The sequence below is a fragment of the Sminthopsis crassicaudata genome, chromosome 2 (assembly GCF_048593235.1).
Source record: "Sminthopsis crassicaudata isolate SCR6 chromosome 2, ASM4859323v1, whole genome shotgun sequence".
In the NCBI taxonomy this organism is placed as follows: Eukaryota; Metazoa; Chordata; class Mammalia; order Dasyuromorphia; family Dasyuridae; genus Sminthopsis; species Sminthopsis crassicaudata.
In genome coordinates, this window is record NC_133618.1 from 27,503,876 (window position 1) to 27,531,584 (window position 27,709).

Below are 27,709 nucleotides of genomic sequence, written 5' to 3' on the forward strand. Positions count from 1 at the left end.
GGCAGTTCAGACACAGAGTCCCCTCTTTTTTATTATGGAAGTCTATAAAATAGCCACATGGATTATGTTTGAGATCACAAATCGCACAACATTCATTTTTAATATGCCACACGAAATATTATATACACATTAAAAACCACACAACAGAGAACATACTCACACACACAGCACCAGCTCCGTAACAGACAATGACCGAAAACAAAACAAAAACGCAAAAACACAAGTGCGCTCTTTGCTCAATATTAAAAAAAACACGACCGCGATAAAAACATATTAATATTTTTGAACCACGTTTACAATAATGGGGGGCAGGGGGTCATAGTTTACTAAATAACAAATATTTAACAGCAAAAAAAAACCTTTATACTAAATATCTATTTTGAATTATAACAAAAATAGTACTTATAATAGTTTATAAAGACAGACAAAAAAACAAATTATAACATTTCTGCAACCAAAAAAATTGTTGTGTATAAAATAATATTATAGCAAATTGGGCAGGGTTGGGATGGTGCAGGGGAGCGCCACCACCATGGCCCCGACATCAAAAGTGCTTCATTCTGCAAACCCACTGCAGGTGTGTGGCCTTGTTTGTGTGTCTGTGGGGGGGGGACTTAACTCGGCCGAGTCGTATTAGTTAGGACGCCACTCCCCAAAGAGCCCCCATCTAAACCTAGTGCTAAAAGACACACACGCGCACATATGGAGATACACATGTATACATGTGCACATATGGAGATACACGTATATACAGTGCACATATGGAGATACACATGTATACATGCACACATATGGAGATACACATGTATACATGCACACATATGGAGATACACATGTATACAGTGCACACATGGAGATACACATGTATACATATGCACATATGGAGATACACATGTATACATGCACACATATGGAGATACATGTGTATACACGCACACATATGGAGATACACATGCGTACACGCATCTGGCAGACAACAGAATTTGAACAGATGGATGCTTCTGACCTAAAACTGAAAGCAGCCCACCAGGCAAGTGCTGAGCTGGGGTCCACGCTACTTCGTCTAGCTTTCTGTTTAGGTGCCTTGGGGATCCCTTCCTTCCCTTTCCTTCCTGGCTCTTCCCCACATTTGCACCAGGTCCCTGGTACCTGCCCAGTCACCCTTCTAACCTTCTAGCCACCGACCCCCTTGAAGAATCCTCCATCCCTGCTCCAGAGAGCTCTCCCTCCAGCATGGCCGATTCGCATCATGTTACCCAGAATGCCATTCTCCAGGGTGACCCTGCCCCAGGACTCCAAGAGTTTGAACCTGTGGTTTAAGGAGCTGTGAGAGGACGCGATGGTAGGGAAAGGCGGGGAGGGGCTGGGGAGGGGAGAGGAAGCCCAAGTCCCTCCTTCGCTCCGGCCATCCCTTCTCCCTAGAAGGGAGACTTCCTGCAGGTGAACCTCACCCACCGTTAAGGGATCGGGACCTTTGTCCCGGGCCCGCCATCTTCGGATGCAGAGAAAAAGCGGGGCCTGGACAAGGTGGGCCCAGCCCCGAACCCCCTTCGGTGACTTTCTCAGAGCTTCTTTCTGTCTCTGCTTTTAAAAGGAGGGAGACCCTGGCTGGAAGGCTTCCAGTCAGATGCAGAGTGGAGGATGGTGGGGAGTTTTTGTCTCCCTTTCGCCATCTCCCTCTGGAGGATGGGCCAGCGGCATGGAGGAAATGTGAACGAAGGAAGGGCCGGGAGCGGCAGGAAAGGGAGACCTCAGGGACCCAGCCTCAGCTACCACCCTCAGGATGTGGCCTGAGCCCCCTGCTGCGACCCCCCTCACCCACCGGAGAGGCGGAGGCACAGAAAGGGGGAGGGGAACTTGAGGGAAGAGTCTGAGGTCGGAGTGGCCCTCGGGGCCCCAGGGGTTAGAAGGCTTGGAGCCACAGGTCCCCTCTGGGACTCTACGTGAGCTGCAGCAAGCGGGACCAGGGCTGGAGCACTGGAAGAACGCTCTGACCCAGGGAAGGTGACAGACGGGACCCGGATGTGGGGGAGCAGGGTTCCTCCCCCTCCCTCTCGGGAAAGCACGAGGGCGATGGCCGGGACCGGGGCAGTGGAGGACACGGCTGACCCCTCTGCTCCTGCAAACTCTGGGCTTCCAGGGACTGATTAATAAATAGAGGGGCGTGGGATGGCGAGGGGCTTATAGCTCAAGTGCTCTCAGTGGCAGGGACTGGGTGCGGGGAGGGGAGTCTGGCTCGAGGCTGGGGGGAGAGGGGGAAGCCGGGTGAGCTCACCCAGGGCCCATGCTGGCGGGGGCGGGGAGTGGGGGGGAGGGGAAGTGAGAGTAGCAGCAACAGGTGACTTCCAATGTCCAGACGGAGGGGCGCCCTGCCCCTCGGATCTCCACTCCCGGGCCATCCCCCAGAAAGCCTTGCCGCAGGGTGATCCCCAAGCCTGGGGGCCAAGTCAGGGCCTGGTCTGAGCAGTGGCAAGAGGAGGGGGGCAGAGCAGGGGTCGGGGGCAGGAAATACGCTAAGTGGGTGGCTCCCTTCCCTGCACTCTGTGGGCTCCTCCTCACCCCAACCCAGAGAAGAACAGAAAGAAAAGGGGTGCGGGGGGCAGGGGACAATGTGAAACAACATCCAAAAACACTGTGAACACCACACGTTAACACTGTCGAGGGCATGCGGGTCCCCAGCGGTCCCGGCCTCCGGGCGCCCCCCGAGAGGGGAGGGGAGGCCGGGCCGGGAGGAGGCTGGGGAAGGGGAGAGGAGCCAGAGGGGGGGCCTGGGCCCGGCTCCCCAGGGAGGGACAGAGCGTCCCGGCCCCATAGTGTGGGGCCCAAGGGGAAGGAGAGGAAAGCCACGAGGGCCTCTCTCCTCCCCCTTGGCCTGTTCTCTTTGCTTCTGGGGCCCCCTCCCCACTGACACAGGTTTCCTTATTACCCCCCCCCCGCCCTTTACCGGCTTCCCCCTCCCCCGCCAGGAGGCTGAGGCAGGCGGGGGAGGCCCGGGGCCCGTTAGACGGTGGCCCCCAGCATGGCCTCGGTCTCGGTGAGGATCTTGTTCTGGTTGGAGTCCAGGCCAAAGAACTTGACGCTGAGGCCGTCCACGGGGTGCAGGACGGGGACCAGCGTGATCCGGGGGAATGTCCGGCTGGCCAGCTCGAAGCGGCTCGTGCTGGCCAGCTCCACGGCCAGCACCTTCAGGAAGAGCTTGGCCAGGTGCTTGCCCAGGCAGGTGCGCACGCCGCCGCCGAAGGGCAGGTAGTGGAAGCGGCCGTCCTTGTCCTCGCTGCGCGCCTGGCTGAAGCGCTCCGGGTCGAAGACGTCCACGTCCTTGAAGACCGGGGCCGTGTCGTGGGTGTCCCGGATGCTGTACATCACGCTCCAGCCCTTGGGGATCTGGAAACCCTGCAGGAGGGGGGGGAAAACGAGGCTGAACGGGGGGGGGGGTCTCCCAGAGGAGGGAACCGGGGCCAGAGAGGGTGAGCCTTGGTCCGAGGTCACGGAGACCGAGGCACAGGCTTTCCCCTAGATGGGACAGGCCGGATCCTTCGCTAAACCAGGGGCCCCCAAGACAGGCCTGTGTCTCCCCATCACAGCAGGGCTCCCCAGGGCAGACCCCCCGGCCCTTCCCAGGGCCCCCACTCACGTCGAGCTCGAAGGTCTGCAGCACGGTGCGGTAGCCGCCGGAGATGGGGGTGAAGAGGCGCATGACCTCCTTGATGACGCAGTCCAGGTAGCGCAGGCCGATGAGCGTGTCCAGCCGCAGGGCTCCCTCGCACACGCAGCCGTTGTGCAGGATGCCGTTGGCCCGCAGCTCCTCGCGCAGCTTCTCCAGCACGTTGGGGTGCTTCAGCAGCTGCATGATCAGGGAGGTGCTGGCGCTGGCCGTGGTCGCGTAGGCCGCAAAAATCAGCTCCAGGGTCCCATCCTAAAGCGGGTCGGGGAGGTGCGGTCAGAGCCCCTCCTCTGCTCCCCCTGCTACCCCGCGGCTCCTTTGGGGAGGGGGCGGGGGCTCTGCGCCCCCAGAAATCTCCCCCCGTTGTTCCCTTCCTGCCCGGCAGGTCAGTCACTAGGACTTCCCCAGAGCCTCTTCCGTAAGACCTGCACTTCCTCTCCGCACAGCCCTGGGAAGCCACTTTGAATCTCAAGCCCCCCGTGCCTCAGTTTCCTCATCCGCAAAAGTGAATGGCTCCCCGTGCGGCCCCAGTGTCTCGGAGGTGCCGGCCTCGGTTTCCCCCTCTGCGGTCGCCCCTCCCAGAGCCCGGGCAGCCGCGCCCACCTTCAGCTCCTGCATGGTCATCTCCTTGCCGTGCTCTTTGCTGCTTTCGATGAGGATGTCCAGGGCGTCCGAGTAGTCCTTGCCCTGCGTGCTCTGCAGCTTCTCCCGGATCGCCTTCTCCAGCCCTTTCTGCAGGGTGTGCCGGGCTTGGATGCCCTACAAGGGAAGAGGAGCCTTCAGGTACCAGGGCAGCACCAGGGGAACATGGGGAGCCCGAGCGCCCCCAGTCATCCCCGAGACCAGGTGGCAAGGATGCCCCCAGCCCAAGGGCACCCATCCTGCCTCCCCCAGCCACAAGAGCTCGTTCCCAGCTTGGAAGGAGAATTCTTCTCGAAAGCATCAGGATATTCCTATTTCCCAGGATGCTCAATTCTCCAGACAGAGGTGCCCCCAAACTTCAAGGTCCCACCCCCCCCCTGATTTCAGCTCCTCGCTCCTCTGCACATCCTGAATAGGGGAACCCCCAGCCTGGTCTCAGAACAGGCTCCCTCCGAGGCAATGGCCACGACAGCCCTGCTCCTCAGGCCGGGCTCCCTGAGAGCAGAGGCCCCTCCCTTCCCCATTCCTCCTGACCTCAGGGTCTGGGTCCCGGTGAGTGCTTGGGACCCCGGGGCCAGACTTACCCGCCGGTAGCCACTGAAGGGCAGGTCGACAGGCAGAGAGAAGACGTTCTCCACAAACTGCTGGTAGACCTCGAAGAGGTGGGTGAGATCCTCCTCAGGGATGCTGAAGCCCAGGAGCACGCGGATGGCCATCCGGAACGTGAGCTTCTGGGCCTCCTGGTACACGTTGATGGCGTCGGGGTTGCTGCTCCAGGCCCGCAGGGTGTCTTGGATCACCAGCTGGATTTTGGGGAGGTAGGACTCCAAAGCTTCGTGGCTGAAGATCTTGGAGAAAACCTGCAAGAGAGGGGAGATCCAGAACCCTGAGCACGTGCCGGAGACGCTGGCGGGGTTGGCCATTTCCTTCTGAGGCTCATTTTACAGATGAGGAAACTGAGGCAAGCGACTTGCCCGGGATCACACAGCGAGCGAGCGTCCCACTGGGCCCCTCTAGCCAACAGGCTATGCCCTAGGCCTCCTGTTAGACCACAAACTCCTGGAGGGTGGGAAGTAAGGGAAGCCCATCTTTGGATTCAGTTGGGAAGGCTTCATTCAGTGGGCAGCTCCAGGCCCAGACTCAGACCAAACTGAACGTGCTCAGGCCCGGCCCTCACAGGGCCCCCTAACTCCGGGGCTAACAGTGGGTCTGGGGTCCGGGGGGTCTGGGCTCTGCCACTGAGACGTGAGGAAGGAAGTCCATCGGGCAGAGGACCCCGAGCTGATCTGCTCTGGTATCTGGCCCTGCCCTAGCGGGATAAAATGACCGGGGGGATCAGCCAGCGTGTCACACACTCAGGACGAGCTAGATTCTCTCCTGAGACACTGGGATCAGCCTTGGTCTCCTTTTCTGTAAAACGCAGTTGATGATACCCGTGGGATCCCCTCCCAGGGCATGGGGAGGTTCAGGATAACGGCTCCGGAGTGCTTTGTACATTACAGAATGCCCAGGGCTGGGGAGGGGGCGAGTCTGGGGAGCCTGGGGGTGCTCAACGTACCACCCTAGCATTGGGCAACTCGCTCCCTGCGCTGGGGGGGGTCTAGGGAAGGGGGACTCAATGCTGCAGCCCTGGGGCTTAAACCCCAAGAAGCTGGAAGCTCCTGGAGGGCAGGGACTGCCCACAGTGCCTGGCACACAGTAGGTGCTTAATAAATGTTTAGTGAATTGAGTAGGAAATGGGTGAGGGAGGGGCTCCTTGGGGACCCCGTTCAGCTCCTTATTACCTCTGTGACCTTAGGGAAGTGCTTCCAAATCTCTGTGCCTCAGTTTCCTTGTAAAACAAAGAGGGGATGGACTCGATGACCTCTGAGTTTCCCTCCAACATCCAAGATGCAGAGGGATGAACACTATGACCTCCACCCCCAAGGACTCTCACCCCATCAAAAGGGTGTCTCCAGCCCCCAGACAAGATGCCTTTTTAATCCCTTCTGTCTTTCCCAACCGCTCTTGGCAACGCAAGACTCCCTGTTTCCACCTCCCCTCCCCTCCCCTCCTGATTGGCTCCCCAAGGCCCCCCACCCCTGCCTCTCTCCCCACCTTCAGCTCCCCACACATTTTTTCAGGCGGCCCGTCGCCCGCCCATGGCGTGTAGGAGATGAGAGGGGCTGCTTGTTTATTTGTGGACGCCCGGCCCGGCCCGGCCTGCGTCCCACCAATCCCCCCCTCCGTGCCCCCCCCCCCGCAGAAGGGGGTAGGGGATGAAACGGGCTGGTGGAAGGAGGGACGAGGTAAGGAGGTCAGCGGGGGGGCAGGGGAGGTGGGCCCAGGCCGAGGAAGGGGGAAACTGCCTCCCGGGGCCCGCCGCCCCCAGAACTCCAACCGCACGCACGCACGGGGGCCGCTGCCCGAGCCGTCCCCCCGAGCCCCCCCAAACATAACAACCTCACAAACTGTAAATTTGAGAATTTCCCCTGCAGTCAGCTGGAGGAGGAGAAGGTAACATTTTCCTGGCCGGAGACGTGCATGGCTAATGGCCGGGCCGCGGGCCCAGAGGGTTTGCTGAAATAACAGCCCTGGCCCTTCCATGGCCCGGCCAAGCCTCACAATAGCACTTTCATACCGAAATCCCTGGTGGCTGCGGAGGTGGGAGGAGGGAGGGGAGGAAGGAGTGGGGGGAGCCAGGGCCGGCACAGGCTGGGGGGGGGCGTTAGGGGTCTGCTCCCACCGGGGACAGGAAGAGGCCTCTTGGGATACCCGGAGACAGGGGGAGGTCATCTCGGCCAGCCCCTGCCTCCGAGCGGCGGCCCCCCCCGGCCCCCACGCGCTCACCCCAGAAGGAGGAGGACGTCTCGGGAGCTCATTCCAGAGGTGAATGAAGTCGGGCGGCCAGAGCCACCTCCCTGCACCTCCCCCCAGTCCGTCCTGTCTCGGGGTCTCCCAAGGCTGCTTTTAACCCACTTGAGTGCCGAGGAATCGAGGGCAGGCCTGGGACTGGAACCCAGGCCTCTGACGCTCCGGTCACCTCGGGGGAGGGAACTCCTGCCCTCCTACCCAGCCATGTGCCCGGCCAAGAGGCTGTGACCACTTACAGCAGAAGCGGGGCCGCCATGCCCCCCAGACCGCCGCAGCACCTCCGTCTTTACCTGTCCTCGGCCCAGACAATGGCTCTCCCGGCAACGCCGATGGGCTTCCCGTCCCCACCACCCCCTGCCGGCTGCAGGACGCTCCGAGCCCCCATCCAGCACTCAACATGCCCGGCCCCTATGCAGGGCCCGGAGGCCGCACGGATGGAGCAGAGGCAAAATCACCAGTCGAAGGCCCCACGTCCTGAGCCCAAATTCTGCTCTTTTCACTTACTACCTTCGGAAGCAAGGACTGGGATCGGATTCCTCTCGGACCAAGAGCCCGTGAGCCCAAGAGTGGGTCGCCCATGGAGTCAATGTCTCTATCCCTCAGCTTCGGGGATTGTTCCTTCCACCTCCCAGGCCTGCTGTGAAGGATGTGCTCTTGTCCTAAGTGCGCGGCTGTCGTCCCGTAGCTTCAGGGCGGGCCCGATCAGTCCCCCAAATGGGGGCTCCTCGAGGAGCCTGCCTCAGGCCACTAACGAGGACCCAAGCTGAGAGGGAGCCCGGACCCCTGGCCCTGCCCCATGACACTCCTCCCCAACTGTCCAGTCCGGGGATTCCAAGGAGCAAGGCCAGTGGGGCATCAGGGACAGCGCCCAAGAGCGTATCCTGACCCGGTGCCTCATAGTCCCCTTAACTGTCCCCCCACCCAAACAGTATGGTCTACCTGCCCCCCCGCCCCAATGCCTGTGAATCTCTCCTCTCCAAGGGAGCTTGGGAAGGAAGGCCCAGAGCGCCCCAGGGCTGAGCAAGCAGAGACCAGGTCATCCCCAGCCCCTGTCCCATGCCCCACCCCGCTGCCTCTGCCCGGGCAGGGCCTCCAGGGCCAGACCCAGGCTCTCTGGCAGGGTCTGGAGGCAGGCACCGTGACCAGGAGCTTGAAATGGAGCTGGCCCTTGTTAGGTGGGGAGACAATGTACTGGTGCCCCCTGGGAAAGGCTGGAGGGGCAGGCAGGCAAGGGTTAAAGGCAGGATACCCAGGGAGAGACGCAAGGAGAGACAGAGATAGAAACAGAAGAGAGACAGAGGGAGAGAGAGGAAGTGAGAGAAGGCAGAGACAGAGAGACGGGGACAGAATGAGACACACAGACACAGAGACACGAAGGAAAAGAAAGAAAGAGGCAGAACACTGAGAGAAAGACCCAGAGAGAGACACACAAAGAGAGACAGAGTTTGAACATGGAGACACGGAAACAGAGAGATTGGGAGATGCTAGACACAGACACAGAGAGACAGAACACTGAGACAGAGACACAAAGAGACAGGCACAGAGAGAGACAAAGAGAGAGATATAACATTGAGAGAGAGAGACCCAGGAAGAGACAGAGACACAGTCAGACTCAGAGAGACAGATTGAGAAATGTTAGACACAGAGACACAAAAGGAAACAAAGAGACACACAGAACACCAAGAGAGAACCAGAGAGAGACAGAGACACCAAGAGAGATGGAGCTGGAACACAGAGACCCAGGGACCATGTCTTAGGACCTCACAACAAGAGACTCGAGCTGGAAGGGAGCCCACAGGTGATGTCCAAGGCCCGCCTTCCTCTTGGAACTGGCCCACCAGGCCAGAGAAATCGGGGTGCTGCTCTTCTCCGGGGCAGGGAGAACCCGAGACCAGGCAGCAGCGAGAGCCTGGGTCCTGATCCAAGGTCTGCTACTGACTGGCCGTGTGACCCTGGGCAAGTCCCCTTCTCGGAGTCATGGGGGGTCGTCCCCATGAGGCGGCTCCGGCTCCGAAGCCCAGCCTCAGTGGCCTCGGGCGCATGTCGCTCAGCTGACCCTGCTGCATCTGGAGCAGCCCCAGCCCAGGCTAAATGGGAGCCTCCTGGCCCTTGGAGATCTCCAGGGCTCCCTGCCAGTGTTAACCAACCTCAACATTTCTTAGAACCATCAATGGCTCGGAAAGGCCCAGCCCTTCTTGAAAAGAACCACACCCAAGGGAGGTCTGGTCTGAACCCGAGCCCCGGCTTCTTGGCACCCGCAGCCTCGGTCTGAATCAGCCACCCTGGGGTCAGTAACTGGGCAAACCTCAGAAGGAGCCCGGCCCGCCTGCTCCTCTCCCGGGGGACTGCTGAGCATGACTGGTGCCCGGGCCTAGGGTTCTGCCCCTGCCCCTTCTGCGCTACCACCGCATCCCACCTCCCGCCCCCCCCAGAGCCCCCAAATGCCAGCAAAGGGGCCTGAGAAGGTCGCTCGGAGGTCGACCCCGGGAATGGGACCTTGGTGGCAATTTGGGCACTTTGGGGGGGGGGTGTTGGTGGTCCGTGACTTCCCTGAGGCTGAATGAAGGATGAAGGGAAGGGGACAGTCAGGAAGACCAGGTCCCATCAGGCACAATCTCACCTCAGCCCCACACAGGGTCTGGATTCAAATCCCACTTGTGCTAGTGATAACGCTGCAGGGAGAAATCACTTCCTGGTCCTGAGTTTTCTCATAAGTGCAATGGGGCCAGGGGAAGACTAGCTAGATCACAGGCTCCCAGAATCCCAGACTTAAAGCTCAGAGACTTGGGCACCAGAGGTCAATGTCCTCATGACATGAGAAAAGGGATGAACAGAAATGTCAAGTGAGCAGACCGAAATCACACAGCTAAAAAGAGTCTAAGACAGTCCTAGGCACACCCATGATCCTGAAGGAAACACTTTGCCTTCCTTTCTTCCCTCTTTCCTTCCTTCCTTCCTCACCTTCTCCTTCCTTCATTTCTTTTTTTTTTCAACTCTCCCCCCCCCCCCCCGAGGCTGGGGTTAAGTGACTTGCCCAGGGTCACACAGCTAGGACGCGTTAAGTGTCTGAGACTAGATTTGAACTCGGGTCCTCCTGAATTCAGGGCTGGTGCTCTGTCCACTGCGCCACCTAGCTGCCCCCCTTCTTTATTTCTAACTTTACTTCTTTCCTTTCTCCTTTGTTCTTTCCTTCCTCCTTCTTTCTTTTTTCCTTCCTTTCTTCTTCCTTCTTTCATTTTCTCTCCTTTTCTTTCCTTCCTTCCTTCTTTCCTTTCCTTCCTTCCATTTTCCCTTCTTTCCTTTTTACCTTTTTCTTTCCTTCTATATTTCCTTGCTTCCTTTTTGTTTCTTTCTTTCTATTTTTCTATTTCTCTCTCTCTCTTTCTTTCCTTTCCTCCCTCCTTTCCTCATAATTTTTGGCCAGGCCATTTCTCCTCTGAAGGAAAGACTGGAGGCACCAGGGACACTTCCAGCGTGACCTTTGCCCCCGTAGGCCTTTGAAGTCCATGGCTCTAGTGTCCTCTCTATCCCTAGAGCAAGTGTCCCGGGGCCTCACCATTTGAGGGCAAAGAAGGACTACCAGATTTGGGCCTGGGAAGAGACAGAGAGTTAGAGACACTAGCTCTGGGCCCCCACTTTTCTGAGAAACAAACCGAGGCAGAGAGGGAAAAGTCGATTGAGGTGACCCTCGAAGCACACAGCAGTCTCTGCTTGAACACCCAAAGCCCAGGAAAGGAGGAGGCCGTGCCTGGTAGGTAAAGGCAGAGTGAGGCTGGGAGGGGGCACTTGGGGGGCTCGCCCCCTCCCCCTTCCCTTGCATTTTGGGTGTGATAGGTAAGATCCCACTTCTCCCCCAAGAGAAAGGCTGTCCAGGGCCATCTACAAAAACATCCCCGTCCCAGCCTTGGGGCTGATCCCACTCCAAGGCTTAAGAAGTGTGTGGGGAGGGCCCGGAACCTCCCCCTCAGCCAGACACGGCCTCCCTCCTGCTGCTCCCAGGCACCCTGCTCAGGCTCCCCCCACCTCCATCTCCCCAGCGACCTTCACTGCCCGGCTATCTCTGGGCCCCAATCGCTTGTGGGCAGGAGGCCTGCCCAGGACCCTCCCTCGGGCCCACCTCACGCCTGGTGAAATAGCAACTTTGTGGGCGAAGGACACCGGCTCTGTTGGCACAACAAAGGGGCTGTTACTGTATCTATTAGTGGGACCCAGGGGAGAGATGTAGTCGGCCCAGCCTGGAGCTCTGCCGGGACGGCCTCCCTTCTGCTGAGACCAGCCCCTCCCCACCCAGAGGTGGCTCGGATTGGCCTATCCAGCCGGGACCCAGAACATTCAGCCTGGGCCTGGGCCACCCCTGCAGTTCTTCGGGAGGAAAACTGGGGGCCAGGGAGCTGCTCTGAAACAGGATCGGAACCTGGGAGCTCTGGCTCCAAGGGCCTACTTCTCACTGCCTCCCTGAAAATGTTCTAAGAAAAATGGGTCTCATCTCCAGGTTCACATAAGGGACTTTCTGGGAACAAGACTGATGACTTCTTCCTGCCTCTCTTCCCATAATCCTCCAGTCCCCCATGCTCACTGCCATCCTGGGCTAGTTACAGCGGAGAACAGCCCCTCCTCATTATCCATTTATCCTCAGAAGCATCTTACAAAAAGGAATATTCCATAATAAATAAATAATTTATCATCCAATACATTTGGTGGATCATATGGAACTATCTCTAGGTTGAAGGGAGTGGAAGTCCCGAAAGGCAACAGGAGGTGTCCAAGTCTGTCCAGCAGCATGGGGAAACTGAGGGACCCAAGGAAGGAGCTCTGGCTCAGCCAGGGAGGTCAGGGCTCACTCCTGGCAGCTCTGGGACTTGGGCAAACCTTGGCTTCTGGGCCACAGTTACCTCGTGTGCAAAAAGAAGCGAGACCGGATGAGCCCCAGGGTCCTTTGAAGCTCTAAAATCTCAAGAGATTTGGGTTAAATGAGCCCCAGACATCTGGTCCTTGCCCCAGGTAGAGGAACATTTTGTACGGTCCCTCCCAATGCCGGATCTCCAGGGATGACACATGCCAGGCCTCTGTGCCAGGATTTTCCTCCCTGCCCACGCCAGTGGCCAAGCTGGAACCCTCAATTTGGGGGGCCCCAGGATGTCCTCCACAAAGTGGAGGAGGGGGATGAGAATGAGGAGGAAGAGAGTCCTTCCCATGATTCAGGCACCCAAAGGGGATTCAGTAATGAGGGCTGACACCACTGAGAGTGAGGAGAGAGCCTGAGGAGAAAAGAAGAAAGCCCTGGGATGGGAAAAGGAGGGGGGGAAGATGAGGAAGAGGAAGGAGAAGAAAAGGTAGAGGGAGGAGGAGGAGGGCAAGAAGGGAGAGGCAGGTTCAGTCAAGAGCAGGTTGGGAGAGGAGAGCCTGGAAATGCTGCGATCAGGGGTCCTGAGAAAAATGACTATTTCTCTCCTGGGCTTAATAACTAATTGTTTTAGGACCAAAGTTTTTCCCTTTTTCACTTCCGCATTTAGAAACCAACCAGGGTGGGAAATCTCTTAGAGATTTAGCGGGTCAAGACCTAATCAGACAAGAAAAAAAGTCCTAAGTTTGGGCTGATGCTCCTTATGTTTGCTCTGACAGACTGGAGAGCAAGTGTTGATTCTCCTTATGATCAAGACAGGTGAGGAAGAAATTGATGTCTCCAGGCAGCTAGGTGGCGCAGTGGATGGGAGGACCTGAGTTCAAATCCCACTTCAGACACTTAACACGTCCTACCTGTATGACCCAGGGCAAGTCACTTAATCCCAATTGCCTCAGAAAAAAAAAAAAAAAAAAAAAAAAAAAAAAGGAAAGAAAAGAAAAAGAAATGGATATTTCTTTGATCAAGATTCAAGTTACTTAAGTCCCATTGCCCAAGCTAAGCTACTTCTCATCGAGTTAACAAACCAGAGCCGAGTAGGCTCCCCTTTCAAAGGGCATTGAAGTTGTGAGCCCATCGCCACGAGTGCCTCTGGTCTAAGAGAGACAGCAAAGACCATCCCCTGTTGTTAGAAAAATGATTCAGGGGCTCGGAAGCAAAGGCTTTTTAAATCAACCCAGCCCTTTATTGGGAGCTGGAATGGGAAGAGGGCTTCCTAGTGGGTCACGGGGCCAGGCCATGCGCTGCCTGCGGCCCCCCGGCATCTGCTCTGGGAACCGACTGTGAAGGCTGGCCAGGTGCCGAACTTTGGGAAAACCTTTTCGATAACCACTTCCAAAGAACGGCCTTTTCTCTCTCGTCTCGGACATTTTATTTTCTATATTTAAAAGTATTCTTCTGAGAAATGGGGCAGAGATTGGCCTAGACCGTAGGGGCTCCAGGAAGAAGGGAAGGTGAAGAAGCTAAGGTTTGGAAGAGGGCTCCGGGCACCAGGAAGTTAAATGGCTGCTGTCAGGGGGCAAGGAACACCGTCAGGGGTGGCGAGGAACGCTGCCTTGACTGGAGTAGACACGGGTGGCTTTGCAGTCCGAACAACCCCTGAGTTCAAATCTATTTGACTCGCCTTTCTCTTCTGAGAATAATATGGGATTGATGGGAATATTAAGGGAATAAAATGGGAATAATAGCACCTATCTCCCAGGTTTGTTGTGAGGATCAAATTAAATCTCACTTGTTTAAAAATAAAAAGGCGCTCGGCATAGTATGGGGTACATGGCTTTGTCACCCAGGACTGCCCTGGTCCATCTCTTGCCTGTTAGCAGCTTCTCCCAGCTTCCCCTCCCAGCAGATACTCAGCCTGGCTGCCCCCTCCCCTACCTCCCCCAAGGGCCAGAGCATCCCCCACCCTGGCTCTGCGGCCTGGTGAGAAGCTCCACACAATTGCGATTCCGGACTCTCCCTAGCAACAGGCCCCAGACCACCGGGACGGCTGAAGGGTGAACACCTGGGAGCGGCGGTGACTGTCAGAATGGGCTACGGAACATCTGGCCAGACCTCCCAGGACTGGGGGCCCAGGCTGGCACCAGTGGAAAGACTGACTCTCTCTAGCTCCCAGGGAAGCCTCCCCTCCCCGAGAGGAACTCCCTAAATCTGATTCCCCAAACCAAACCCGAAGGCCCAGCCCGGACTGAATCCCGACCTCAGCCTCTGAGGCACCCCCAAGGAGCTCCCCAAATGACCCTGTGCCTGGTCAGGGACCAGCTGAGCTCACTGGGGATTCCCTCCATTCCCGGCTGGACTAATGGCTGCTGAAGCCCCTCCTCATTCCCAAATTCTATGATTCGAACCCTGGACCTCATCACCCTTCCCTCATAAGATGTGCGGTTCAAGCCAGAAGAGACCTCGGAGGCCTTCTAGTCCAACCTCTCCATTTACTGGGGAGTAAAGTCACACAGACAACAAGGGGAAGGACCCAGGTTCTTTCCACTGGACTAGTCAGGAAGCTGCTCACACTTTAGCTGCTGGCTCCTTGGGGTCTGCATCCTGCTGGCCGGGCAGCTAGGTGGCGCAGCAGACAGCCTGGAAGACCGGAGTTCAAACTCAGCTTTCCCCTCCACTCACTAACCCTACATCCTCAGCTTCTTCACCCAGAAAAAGAGCTGCAAAAGGAAATGGCCAACCGCTCCAGTGTCTCTGCCCAGAAAACCCCGGCTGGGGTCACAGAAAAGCAAACTGCAGGCTGTGTTCCAAAGCCCAGCTGCTCCCTGAGGAGGGACCGGGGACCTTTACAGGTTACAAGGACACCAATAGGCAAACCCACCTTTTCCCATCATTCCTCGAGGCTCCCTCCAGGCTCTGCTTCCCAAGAAAGAGACACAGGGGGCCCAGCTCCCAACACCTGAACAGTCCATGGGGCTTGGAGCCTTCCACACTACTGAGAGATGAGAGTAGCTTTTTCTGGTATGTTTTTAGCTCCCCAGAGACTCCTAGAGATGCACTCCTTCTTTTTCTGTATTCCTTCCTTTAAGGGAAGGCTTCTTGCAGAAACTAGGATGTATGGCCATTCTGTTCCAGGGGGAGTCTCCAAAAGATTCCCCAAGAAACTTCACACAGCCGGATCCCTAAGGGTTACTGGGCGAGCAGGTTTGGGGAATTGGGCGATGGCCCGCAGCCCACACTCTCCAGGAACTTTCCCTCATTTTTGAGGGGTCCCCCTTCTTCAATTTGGGATTCCCAGCTCTTAGTATTTAGTAAGCTCTCCTGGCTCTCCTTTGGATGAGAAGCATGACCCTGAGTAAATCACTTCCACTCCCTTCTCTATAAAAGGAGGGCTTTTCCAGCTCTGGATCCAGAGTCCTGTGAATTACCCATCCTTACAATTGGCTTTAAGTGGGGGAAAAAAAAACACACACAAAATTCAAAAGATCCAGGGAGATTTGCTTAGAAAACATCAGAGTTTCAATTTGCAGAGAAATACGAGTAATTTTTTAACAGCCTTTATCTCTGATATAAAAATAACACTGCTTTGCTGACTATTTAAACGTAACAAGTATTATCACAAAGTCAAAGTTAACTGCAAAAAAGGGGGGAGTTGTCCCTATCCTCCTCCCATCCAGCTTCGGATCTGGGAAATGCCCCCCAGCACGGCCATGAGCCCTGATCTCCGACGGGATAAAATGGCTCCTAGACAAAGCTTTAAGGCCTTACAAACCTGGTTCCTCACAGAAACTGATCATTATTATCCCCATTTTCTAAATGAGGAAACTGAGGCCGCTAGAAATCACATGATTCCAGATCAGACCGGGCAGAGCAGTAGGATTTGAACCCAGGGCCTCTGGCTCCTTGCTTCCAGGATCTGAGCAAGTCTGCTTTTGCCTGTTGTCAGGTCCTATGCTAAGTGTTGGAGGCAAAAGACTTTCTAATGGGGAGCCAATTTAGAGCGGGCCATGCGCAGACGAGAAATGCGCAGAATAAACCGGAGAAAAGCAGCCTGGGACAGGCTCTGACAAGTGAGGGGAACCGGAGAGGGCCCTTGGGCCCGGAGCCGGGCTCTTTCTCCCGCCCTATCTCGGCCCTATCTGGTTAGTGTAGCGATGCAGCCCGACGTTCCTCCCTCCCCACACTTCCCCAACGGGAAGTCCCTTGATTCTGTATCTTCCTTTATATACTTTGTATCCTCAGCACCTGACACAGTATTCTCTTACTAGAATTACTGCAATTTAAATAAATAAATGAAAAACAAACAAGCAAACAAATAAACAAACGAAAAAGCTCTAATGAATTGATGGTAGTAAAGCAAGGTAAAGCAGTGGGATTTTAGCAAATCTCAAACGTCGGCGGCTCCTGGAGGAGACCGCGAGTTCAGGAGGGCAGGAATTGATCCCTGGGCTTGGTTTGGGAATTCCTGTCTGGCCCAAGCCCTAGCACTTAGTAGGTCTCAATCTGGGCCGCTTGAATAGAATTAAAAACCAAGTCCCACTCGCTTTCACTTTCTAGACCGCTAGGACCGCTACTCCAACTCCCTGGTTTCCGAGATTAGGAAACTGAGGCCGGGAGAGAGGGAGCCGGAGGGGAGGTGGAGCTAAGGACCCCAAGTCCGCTCTGAAGGGGAGGCTTCCCCAGCCCCCAAGCTCTGCACTGCAAATAGGAGCTTCTTCCCCCAACCGCCCGTCCCCACTTTGAAGGACTCGGTGAACCCCGGACTTGGGAGGTGGAGGTGGGAAAGTGGGGGCGTGCCCAGCCGTCTGTCTCCTTGGCAGCTTTAAAAAAGGAAATTGGGGGCGGCGCTCAGACTCAGCTTTGGGGTTACTGCAGTTCAAACAGCACGTGCCACGGGGCGGACCCCGGGGAGACGCTGAGGCGGCTGCGGAGGCAGCGGGAAGGAGGCGGGAGAGCGGGCCAGGGCGGGCTGGGGAACTCCGAATGCTCCAAGCCTCCTCTACTTTCCCTGCCCGGGGAGAGCCCGGGGCAGGCCAGGAAAGTGAAGGGGCGGGAGGAGCTTCAGGGCCGCCACCTTTCCCGGAGCCCGAGCCTTGTTCCAGGTTCCAAGGGTACGTGCCCACGGGGGCCCAGATCTCCAGCTCGTTCTCTTCGGTCACACACACACACACACACACACACACACACACACACACACACACACACACACACTCGCATACTCACACTCGCACGCACACACACACACTCACACACACACACACACACACACACTCGCATACTCACACTCGCACGCACAGACACACACACACACACTCGCATACTCACACTCGCACGCACAGACACACACACACTCACACACACACTCTCACACACACTCATACACACAGACACACACACTCGCACGCACAGACACACACACACACACTCGCATACTCACACTCACTCGCACAGACACACTCACGCACACACTCACACACACACTCATACACACAGACACAAACACATTCGCACGCACAGACACACACACACACACACAGACACACACACACGCCAGGCAGCAGAGCCCTTTTAAATTCCTCAGTGGAACCTCGGGATGGAACGAAGCATTTTGAGCCCAAGATCCTCGGAACTTCCGAACCGGGTCTTGGAAGGTTCGGTTTTCGTACGTTGAAACAGGGAACAAGTGCCACGAACTTTTAGACTTCTGCACCCTACTCCCACCTCCCCCCTGTAGCCTGAAGCCCTTCCTCGATGCCCCCAGAGCCAAACAGCCCCACCCGCGGCGTTATTGGGCCCTAGGCACCCCTTCCCTCTCGTGAGAGTACAGACAAATCGAGGAAGGGGATAGGAAAGGGGCCGGGGTCTCGCGGACCGCCAGGGGGCAGGAGGAGCGAGAGAACGAGCGCCAGGCGCAGAGAACGGGAGGGGGTCCAAGGGTGTGATGATGAGCGCTATCCCTCGGGGGGAGGGAGCTGGGGAGGGGGGCGGGGAGTGCCTTCAGGGCCATGAAATAGAGGCCCAAACCTGGCTGGAGCAGGTAAGAAAGGGGCAAAAGGACCAAGAGGTCTGCTGGGAGAATCCCGGAAGCGCTCGGAGGGAGTCTGGTCTTTTAAAATAACAGCCACGTACATAGATAGAGCCCCGCACACACACACACACACACATTCATCAGATCTTCCATCTGGAGCTGCAAAGGGCCCCAGAGGCCATCTCAGGCAAACTATCGATTTGCAGGAGGGGAAACTGAGGCCCAGAGAAACGTCGGTTTGCCCAGAAGCAGGGAAGAGCCCCAAATCCCCGCCCCGATTGTCCCGGGGGGAGTTCGAGGCCAGAAAGAAAGAGGCCTACGCCTGGAAAATTGGTTGGGGGAGGAGTGGAAGGGCGCGGAGAGTCAGAGGGGGTCTAGAAAAAGAAGCCTGGGCCTCTGAAAAGCGGACTGGCCTCGCTCCGGCCCAGGCCGGCGCAGGCCTTACCTTTCTCTTGTTGCGATGGACGTCGCCGATGGAGTTGGCCACGGTGTTGGGGCCCAGGAGCATGCGCGTGCTTCGCGGCCACTCGGTGCTCACCAGGTGGTGCTCGCCCATGAGGATCTTGCGCACGTTCTCCGCGCCCGTCACGCGGATCAGCGGCCGCCCCAACAAGTGGGTCTTGAAGACGTTGCCGTATTTTTCCCTCCTGGACGACTGGAAACCGGAGCCCTGGGGTGGTGGGCCGGGGGGAGGGGGGGGGAGGGACAGACAAGACAAGCAGCAGGTCATTGCCAGGTCAATCGGGGAAAGGTTGTTGTTGATTTTTTTTTTTTTTTTTTTTTGGAATGGGGCGGGGTAGCGGTATCTAGGGACGGAAGGGCCCCAGGGACCATCTTGTCCACATTTACAGGTGAGCCAGCCGAAGCCCTTAGAAGTTACGGTTAGTGAGGGCGACACTGCGGCCCGCTGAGGGGCGGAGGGATACGGGGGCTTAACGACTACGGAAATTCGGCTAACGCTTTAAAGTTCCTCAGATATTTTGCTTTCCCTATCTCATTTGGTTCTTGACTCCCATTATTAATTTTACAGATGAGGAAACTGAGGCTGACGCAGGTTACAGGAAGAGCACGATCAAGAGCTACTGATTGTCGGGGGCGGGATTCGAACCCGTGTTTCTGACTCCCTAGTCCATCCCGGAAAGCGGGTGTCCTGGGAGGGGAGGGGGGACACGGAGGAAGGAGATTGCATTGACCCCTGCCCCTTTTCTGGCCTTCAAGGACCGGGAGAATCCGCGGGATCTCTAATAGAATTTGCTCTACGGCCTTCCCCCACCTCTCTCCTCCCTATCACTGACGTCTTATTTTATTTTTTTCAAACGCCAACTGGAAAAGACATCATAATCTCCGCGGTAATAAGAGGAGACGCGCGGCCCGTTGGCACCGAGTCGGATAATATTTTCTCTGCACCCCCTCCCCGGGCCCCCTCTCCGAACCGTACGGGGCGATGAGCGGAGCCGCGAGCCCCAGCGGGACCCCGAGTGGCCCCGCCCCGCCCTGCCCGAAGCCCTGCCCCCCCACCCCCCCCGATCCCCGGCCCGACCCAACCCGCCTCTTCCACTCTTAGAATAAATCTTTCCAGGCTCCCGTCCACGGGCTGGCGATTCCCCGCCGGATGGCCAATGGCCAGCGCCTATTTATAGTCGCGCAGGTCCCCTCCCCCCGGGGCGGCCGCTCGGGAGCCGGACAGGGAGATGGTACGGGCCGGGGGGGGGGGGGGGTCTGGGCTCGGCTCTATAACTAGATGTGTACGTATGGAGGTATAATTTTCATTTTTTTTCTCGGTATTTTAATATGATGTCATCCGCCGTCTTGCCGGCGCATTCTGGAGGGCGGCAGAGCTTCGGGGTGGTTTATGGCCACTGAAATAATAAATAAATTTATTTCAGAACATCATGGTAATAGAAAAGTGTGTTCCCGGCCGCCCCGGGGCTCCGGGGCCGCCGCCGGGCGGGATTCCCAGGCGGATCCCAAGCGAATCGGGACGGGGCGGACCGTGCAACCCCTGCCGGGGGGACCGAGCCCAGCAGAAGGGAGGAGGGGGCCGGGGAGGGGGCGGAGCGGGCCCGGGTCGCCGCGGAAGCCAGACACAGAAGTGGTTTTGTCGGCTGTGGGTTAATTAGGGGGCGATTACGCGGCCGGGCGGGGCCGGGCGGGGTGCGGGGCCAGCGAGTTGGGACTGCAGGTAACTCGATCCCAGCCGCCTGGGCCCGGGCTAGGGGGGTGGCGGGCAGTAAATTGGGACGACCCCGACCGGGCTGCCTGGAGTGTGGGAGGGGGGAGCGGTCTGCTTCGGAATGACAGGAAACCCACCGAAATTTCCGAAGGGCGGGGGAGTGGGGGGGGGGCAGAGTTGATCTCCGTCTGACTTAGGCCACTGTGAGCTCCCCCTCCCCCCCCCCCCAATCCGTTAACACTCGGCCCAGGTCACCGGAGGGAAATTACCTGTCTACCCTTCCTTTCCTCCCCCACTGAAGTGGTCGTGTAGAGGCTTAAGACACCCCCGCCCCCACCCAATGGCCCCAATGTGGGGGAGGGAGGAGGGCACGAGCGGCATCGTTCCCAAATCCTAGCGATCCCCGGGAGCTCTCCGTCTCTCGCCTCCCCCCGCCCCCCCCTCCTCACTTTTCTTTCTTTCAGGGAAAACCAAGTCCAGAAATCAGTCTGTAAGTCCTTCTGTCACACACACACACACACACACACACACACACACACACACACACACACACACGCACAGGCACGCAAGTCTAGAACCCCGGCTCCAGGCTGGGCTGCAGCCTCCCGGGCCAGCCACGGCTTCTCAATCACTTTTCCACATGGCCTTCCGCAGAGGGGCGAAGCGAGGCCTTGCCGCCGCGCCGGAGCCGTCTGGGAGGGAAGCTCCACAGGCCCCCGTGCAGGCCCCGGAGCCGGGAGAGCCCGCGGAGGATCGCGGGTACGGCCCCCGCCCCTCCCGCCTCGGGCCGCTCTGCCCTGTCCCTCCGTAGCCCGGAGAGCGATTCCCTTCCGACTCTCCCTTGATAAGAGGGAGAAGCTGCATGGGGGGCGGGGGGGCAGTGGATTGGGGGGGCTCCCCCTTTGCTCCTCGTTCGGAGTTGCCTGTGAGTTTCGTGAGGGCGCCGCCCCCTCCCCCTTCAGCTCCTCGCCTCTGATCTGCTTAACTATAATTAAAGTGCGCTTTTGGTGGCATTAATAAAGACTTATTTGTCCGCCGTTTCCACCGCCTGCCTCCACAAAGAGCACTTTCATCGGGCGGCCACTCCAGCCGCGAGTCCAATTTATACAAAAATGTTGTATTTTTAGCCCGGGGCTCTGTTTAGATGGCGCGCAGTGGAAAGGGAGAGCCCGTGGAGGGACCCCCGTAAAAAGTTGACAAATGGCCCCAAAAAATATAAAGCTTCGATTCACCAGGGCGCCCGTTAACCCCTTGGGCGCCGCCGCCCCCTCCCCCTCCCCGCTCGGACCTGGCCCTCCAGCATCCCCGGCTCCCGCTCAGTTTGCGGGACGCCCCCCGCCCAGCCCGGGCGGGGCTGGGGGCGCCCGAGCAGGGGAAGGGGGGGGGAGTCGGGAGTGTCTGGGCTGGGATTTGGAGTGTGCAGCCCCGGCACACCGCGGAGGGAGCCCGCCGCCGCGGCTCTGCGGCTTCTGAAATTTTATTTCCTAACTTCGCGGCCAAAAAATCCCAGCCGGCCGCCGTTAACCCTTGCTGCGCGGCCCAGGTGGAAGGGACAGGGACTCGGAGGCTGCCGGGGCTCCCGGCCGGGCTCCAACGGATTGTCAAACGCGCGGGAGCACACACACACCACACACACACACACACACACACACACACACACACACACACCACACACACACCACACACACACACACACACATCCACACACACACACACACATACACACACACCACACACACACACACACCACACACACATACCCACACACCACACACACACACACACATCACACACACACACACACACACACTCACGGCTCCCGGTAAAGGAATGGGGGAGACGAGCAGAGTGCCCGACCCGAAGGCTAACGCTTGTAAAAACAGACCTCTCCCCGCCCCCTCCCTCTCTAGATCTACCTGAGAAGTGGCCCAAACTCGCTGTATCCCAAGCTCGCTTTCCCTTTCCAACCCGGCTCTTCTTTCCCGGGGCGGGCAGCCCCCCCGTCCCCCACAGAATCCCCATGCTGCTTGGTTTCAGGTCAGCCTCCCTTCTGCCTGCTCTCGCTCCCCACTTCCCCGGGTATCTGGCTCGGAAAGCTCCCACTCCCCATTCCCCTGTGGGGGACCGCGCCGGGGCAGGGGGAGATCACGTTGCAATAGCTATTGTCTAGCACTTAACCGGGTCAATTTCGGTTAATCTCCACAATACCTCGGGGTCTAGTCCCGGGCCCCACCCCCACCCTACCCCCAGACACCAAGAGGATCTCGGGGCTGCGGGGTTTGTGAGTCTACACCGGGAGCACGCGCCGAGCTTCCCGGGATCCCGGGGCCGAGAGTCCCCCCCTTCTGTGCCCAGCTCTTCCTTGGACAGCCCTCCCTAACCTCGCCGCCCTCCTAGTTCTTCCTAAAGATAAATAAACAGAGGAAACTTTTCCAAACAGGTAGCCGCGTGCCCCGGGCTTCCCCAGCTTGTCACTTTTCCTTTCGTCTACGCGCTAGCTCTCTCTCTCTCTCTCTCTCTCTCTCTCTCTCTCTCTCACACACACACACACACACACGCACACACACTCACTCACTCACTCCCAGAATACGCGCTTTACCTGGCCAAGCGGAGCCAGCTGCCAGGACCCGGCCCTCTCCTTAAAGAGACAAGTCCTCGCGGGCTGGCTGCCTCGGATCTTCTCCTTCGCCTCCGCTGCCTCCGGAGCCCCGGGCCCGCCCCAGCCGCGGCAGTCTGGGGACCAGAGGCGGCAGCAGAGAAGAGGCAGGTGGGGGGGAGGGAGCGCCGTGCTCGGGCTCCCGGTGGACAGCCGCTCTCGCCCGATGGCAAACTCACCCCTGGACATCCCCCATCGGCGAGGGGCCACCTGCCCACTCCCGCAGCCCGCTTGCGGAGGAGTTGGGGACAGATGGGTTTAGGGGTTCTAGAACGCTCCCCCCAGACCCCGCCAGGGAAACTCCCTTTCGCCCGGCTGCCTCGCCTCCCCAACAGGAGGACTCCCCAGCGGTCAGCCTACCCTCTAGCCCCGCTGCCAAGCGGCCACGCATTTTCCTCCTTTCCCTCTCTCCTGGGCGCTCCCCCCCCCAGCAGAACCCCGTCCCCACCTGCGCTGCCCTGTCAGCCCCGACTCCTGCCCCCTCCCCTGCTCCTCCGGGCCCTCCCTCCCCGGCGTCCCCACTCCCGGTCCTAAGGTGGCCAGCCCGCGCTCGCTCGGGGCCGCGGCGGCGGGACGGGACGGCCCGGAGGGGAGCCGGCGCGCGCGCGCCCTTACCTGGAGCAGCCAGTGACCCGTCTCGCCGATCAGCGGGAAGCCCATGGAGCCCTTGGGGATGGGCAGCTTGCAGCTCTTGTCCCGGGTGGCCGCCCAGCGCAGCTGCCACAGCTGCTGGGACACGGCCAAGAGCAAAGTCACGGAGACCAGGCAGGCGGCGAAGGTGGCCAGAGCCGAGACCAGATCAAACCCCTCAAAGAGCATATTTTTGGTTGGTTCGCTGGCTGGCTCCGAGTGCTCGGGAGGGAGGGGAGAGAGGAGGGGAGGCGGTGGGGGAGGGGAGCGAAGGATGGAGCCGGAAACGGGGCTGCGGTGTGGGGTCCCCCGCTCGCTCCCCAGATGCAGAGAAGGCAGGGGGTGGGACTGGGGAGAAAGAACCTGAAGTCTCAGAGGGGGTCTCGAGAGGGAAAAAAAACCTGCCGAAAAAAAAGACCCGAGGCCACTCAAAGTGTAACTTTGTTTTGTGTTCCTTTATAGGGGGTGGGGGGCGGCTGAGGGGGCCGGGGCGGGGACTGGACTAAGGACAAAGCGCTCAAGTTCGCCCGCTCTCCTCCAAGCACCACGCTTGGTGAACTTGGGAAAACTTGGGCCGGCGGACCCCTCCCCCTCGCTCGGGAGAAAGGCAAAAAAAAAAAAAAAAAAAAAAAGAAAAAAATCAGATGAAACAAAAATGAAAAATTAAAGTGCGATCGATTCGTCCGGAGGATTTGTTTTTAATTCCGATTTCGGAGAAAAAAATGAAAAATTCTAATTAAGGCGGAAAGGAGAGGCTAGCTCCCCCAGGTCCAAAAATCGCCGGAGAGCCCCCAAACTTTTGGGGGGAAGAGGAAGGGAAACGGTGGTTTGGGAAATGCGGGGACCTACCCCCCGACTCTGTATCTGTTCAAACTTTAATGCGGAGCCCCAGCCTCTCCAAGCTGCCCGTGCGCCCCTGCAGCGGCCGCGGCCAGAAGGGAGGAGCGGAGCGGAGCGGACGAGACGGAGGGAGCCGCGAGCGCGGGGCGGACGAGACGGACGCCGAGAGCCCGAGCCGGAGCCGGAGCCGGAGCCCGAGGGGAGGAGGAGACCGAGAGGAGGAGGCGCGGGCCGGTGGGAGGGAAGGAGGGAGGGGGTGAGGCGGGGTGGGGTTGGGGGGCGGGCGGTGGAGAAGCCGAGCTGGGTTATTGTATCAATCAGCAAAGGCAGGCAGTCCGCGGGATTGTGTCTCTCGTCTCTGGACTTGCTGCTAGGGAAAGGGGGAGGGGGAAGGGAAGAAAGAGGGAAAAGAGAAAAAAAAAAGAAGAAATAAAGCAGGAGGCAGGATTTCAGGGCTGGTGGTTTTAAAAGCTTCTCAATGTGAATTTGAGGCGATGCGTGTGTTTATATAGGGGCGGGAGGCTGCGCCGTGGGCGCTCCGCCAGCCTCCCCCCTCCCCCTCTCCGCCCGCCGCCCCCCCCCCCACTCTCACAAAGCCCGAGGCGTGGTGAGAGGCCGGGCCCGGCGGCCCGGGAGCGTGTGAGTGTTGGACGCGCGCCCGCCCGCCCGCCCGCCTGCCGGGGACCCACTTGTAGCCGCTGGAGGCTCAAACTCAGTTCGCCTCTCCCGGCCTCTGTCCGGCAGTCCTCCGTCAGCTGTCCGGGCCGCGCGTCCGCCCTGCGCCGGGGTCGGCACCTAAGACGAGAAGACAGACACAGACACACGCACACACACACACACACACGCACACACACACACACACACACGCCAGGCTCAGCCAGTGGGGATCGCCTGGCCCCGGCCCCCCGCCCTGAGCCCCCCACTCCCGCCGCCAGCCTCCGCCTCCGCTGCTTGTCCAGCCCGCTCAGGCGACAGGCGCGTGGAGGTCGGGGGACCCCGCTCCCAGCCCGCCCACTCCCGGAGAGAGCGCCCTAGATTCGCGGCTCCGTCCTCCGAGCCGAAACGGGGTGGCGAGAGCCCGGGTGACCGGGGCCCGCCCCCCCACCCCGCTCGGGCGCCGGCGGGACGCACGTCGGACCGGCCGCCAGGCGGGCTGGTCTGGGCGCTCCAGCCGAGTCCGAGCGCGGGGTGGGGCGGGCGGAGCCCCGGGGCACAAGCGTTCATTGATACAAATAGGTAAATAAACACGCTCGGAAAGGGGCCGCCACCTTCCCGCGCTGGCTGCCCAGGGGCGGGGGCGGGGGGAGAAGTGTGGGAGAATGACACGTGTGTGCGCAACATGTGTGCCCCTGCCCCCGGACCGTGTGCGGGGTGAGTGTGTGTGCGTGCGTGCGGAGGCGCGCGCGCCACGGAGGTGGAAAGGGTGGCTTCTACTCGGGCCTGTCCAATATGGGGAGGGGGTCTCCTCCCTCCAGGAACCCCTCCCCTGCTCTTTTCCATCCGCTCCTCGCCGGCGCCCCGAGCCCGTGCCAACCCAGACTGGGCTCGGGCTCCCCCCGCCTCGAAAAAGAGAGTAACGTGCGCGGGGCGCGGGGGGCGCAGCGCGGGGCTGTGCGGGGCCCGGCCGTGGGGGGGGTGCGCGCGGGCAGGGCGAACTGGCTTGCACGCCCCTTCACACCTTCTCTCCCGAATGCAGACAGCGGCGGCGCCGGGTTTCCCAACGCCGCTTTCTACTTCGGAGCTCGGGAGGAGAGCGGAGGGAGCCCGAGCGGAGGCTGCAGGCTGCGTGTGCGTGTGCACGAGACAGGCCGTGCGCTCCCGCCGGGGCCCTCGCGCGCGTGTGCCCGGGGAGGCTGCGCGGGTGCGGGACACGTCCGGGGGCCTCCGTGTGTGTGTGTGTGTGTGTGTGTGTGTGTGTGTGTGTGTGTGTGTGTGTGTGTGTGTGTGTGTGTGTGTGTGTGTGTGTGTGTGTGTGTGTGTGTGTGTGTGTGTGTGTGTGTGTGTGTGTGTGTGTGTGTGTGTGTGCGCGCGCGCGCGCGGAGCGCCGAGACTTGGGGAGCGAAATCTTCCGCTGGCCACCCGAGTTCTCACTCTTTGCCCTATAACCCCACCTGGTGGACAATTGTGGCACTGCTGTTCTGGGAGAACCCCCTCCCATACACACACACACACTCACACACATCACGCACACACCCACACACCCACACACACCACATACACTTACACACGCACACACATTCACACTTATACACACACATAGTCACACACACTCACACACACACTCACACACCACATACACTTACACACGCACACACATTCACACATACACACACACATACAATCACACACACACTCACACACACTCACACTCTCACACACACCACACACAATCACAGACACATCATACACTCACCACACACACACTCACACACACACACACCACACACAATCACACACACCACACACACACACACTCACTCACACTCACTCACACATCACGCACACACACATACACTTGCACACACATTCACACTTATACATACATACAGTCACACACACACACACCATACACAATCACACACACATCACACACACACTCACTCACACTCACACACACACTCACACTCTCACACACACCACACACAATCACACACACATCACACACTCACCACACACACACTCACACACACACACTCACACACACACCACACACAATCACACACACATCACACACACACACACATCCATCCCTGCCTCTTTCCCTCCTTCCACCCCTTACTTCCTAACAAAAGTCAGAAGGTAAAGGGAAGGCCTGGAGCTCTTGGTTAGCATCAGGAGATTGGGAAGGTTTGGGGGCCCATCTCTCGGGGAGGGGGAGGAGCCGCAAGCGCCCCCTCTTATCCCTCTCCTCACGTGAGGCTGGCTGGTTCCTTCCTCAAACAGGAGGAGACCCACGTGGGGAGGGGATTGCCAAGTGACTTGAAAATTAGGCCGTGGAGACCCAAAAGAGAGATGAAAAGTATCTGGCTGAAAAGGGTTCTGCATTTACTGCTGGGTCCCAGCCCTGTGGGCTTCCTGAGTGATCTCTGGCAGACCACCGCCTGCCCCGGCCTCAGTTTCCTCCGCTGTAAAACCACAGGGGTGGACCAGACCTCGAGTTTGTGGGTTTCTGATTCATCTTTGATAAAGAAAATAACGAGGGTCTTTCTTGGCTCAGATTTCAGGATCTTGGAGGTGAAATGATTTGTCCCTTTTACAGAGGAGAAAACTAAAGCCTGGAGAGGAAAACCCCTCAAGGTGCCCCTTACCTTCCATGGACCTTCTTCCTCAAAAATTCAGCAGCGAAATTAAGCAAACCTAGCCCCTGGGAGAGGTTAGGCCAG

At 58.6% G+C, this 27,709-nt stretch overlaps 1 protein-coding gene and 1 long non-coding RNA gene across 2 annotated transcripts; one reads left to right on the forward strand and one right to left on the reverse strand.

Moving 5' to 3' along the window:
- Positions 1-27,709, reverse strand: CYP26B1 (cytochrome P450 family 26 subfamily B member 1). Its single transcript, XM_074285535.1, has 8 exons — positions 27,635-27,709; positions 25,016-25,121; positions 23,472-24,693; positions 18,473-18,697; positions 4,891-5,166; positions 4,268-4,423; positions 3,635-3,916; positions 1-3,393 (listed from the first exon to the last, which is right to left on the reverse strand). Exons 3-8 carry the CDS (start codon positions 23,673-23,675, stop codon positions 3,001-3,003), a joined length of 1,536 nt encoding a protein of 511 aa, XP_074141636.1. The 5' UTR covers positions 23,676-24,693; positions 25,016-25,121; positions 27,635-27,709; the 3' UTR covers positions 1-3,000.
- Positions 18,799-19,915, forward strand: LOC141554024 (uncharacterized). Its single transcript, XR_012485759.1, has 2 exons — positions 18,799-18,878; positions 19,058-19,915. It is a non-coding gene; the product is annotated as an uncharacterized LOC141554024 (long non-coding RNA).

Excerpts from the sequence above, each read along its gene's own strand:
- CYP26B1 (XM_074285535.1), bottom strand. The coding sequence starts at position 23,675 with ATGCTCTTTGAGGGGTTTGATCTGGTCTCGGCTCTGGCCACCTTCGCC. Across the intron at positions 18,698-23,471 it reads CGGGTCACTGGCTGCTCCAG|GGCTCCGGTTTCCAGTCGTC; the intron begins GTAAGGGCGCGC and ends CCACCACCCCAG. Across the intron at positions 3,917-4,267 it reads TGACCATGCAGGAGCTGAAG|GATGGGACCCTGGAGCTGAT; the intron begins GTGGGCGCGGCT and ends GACCCGCTTTAG.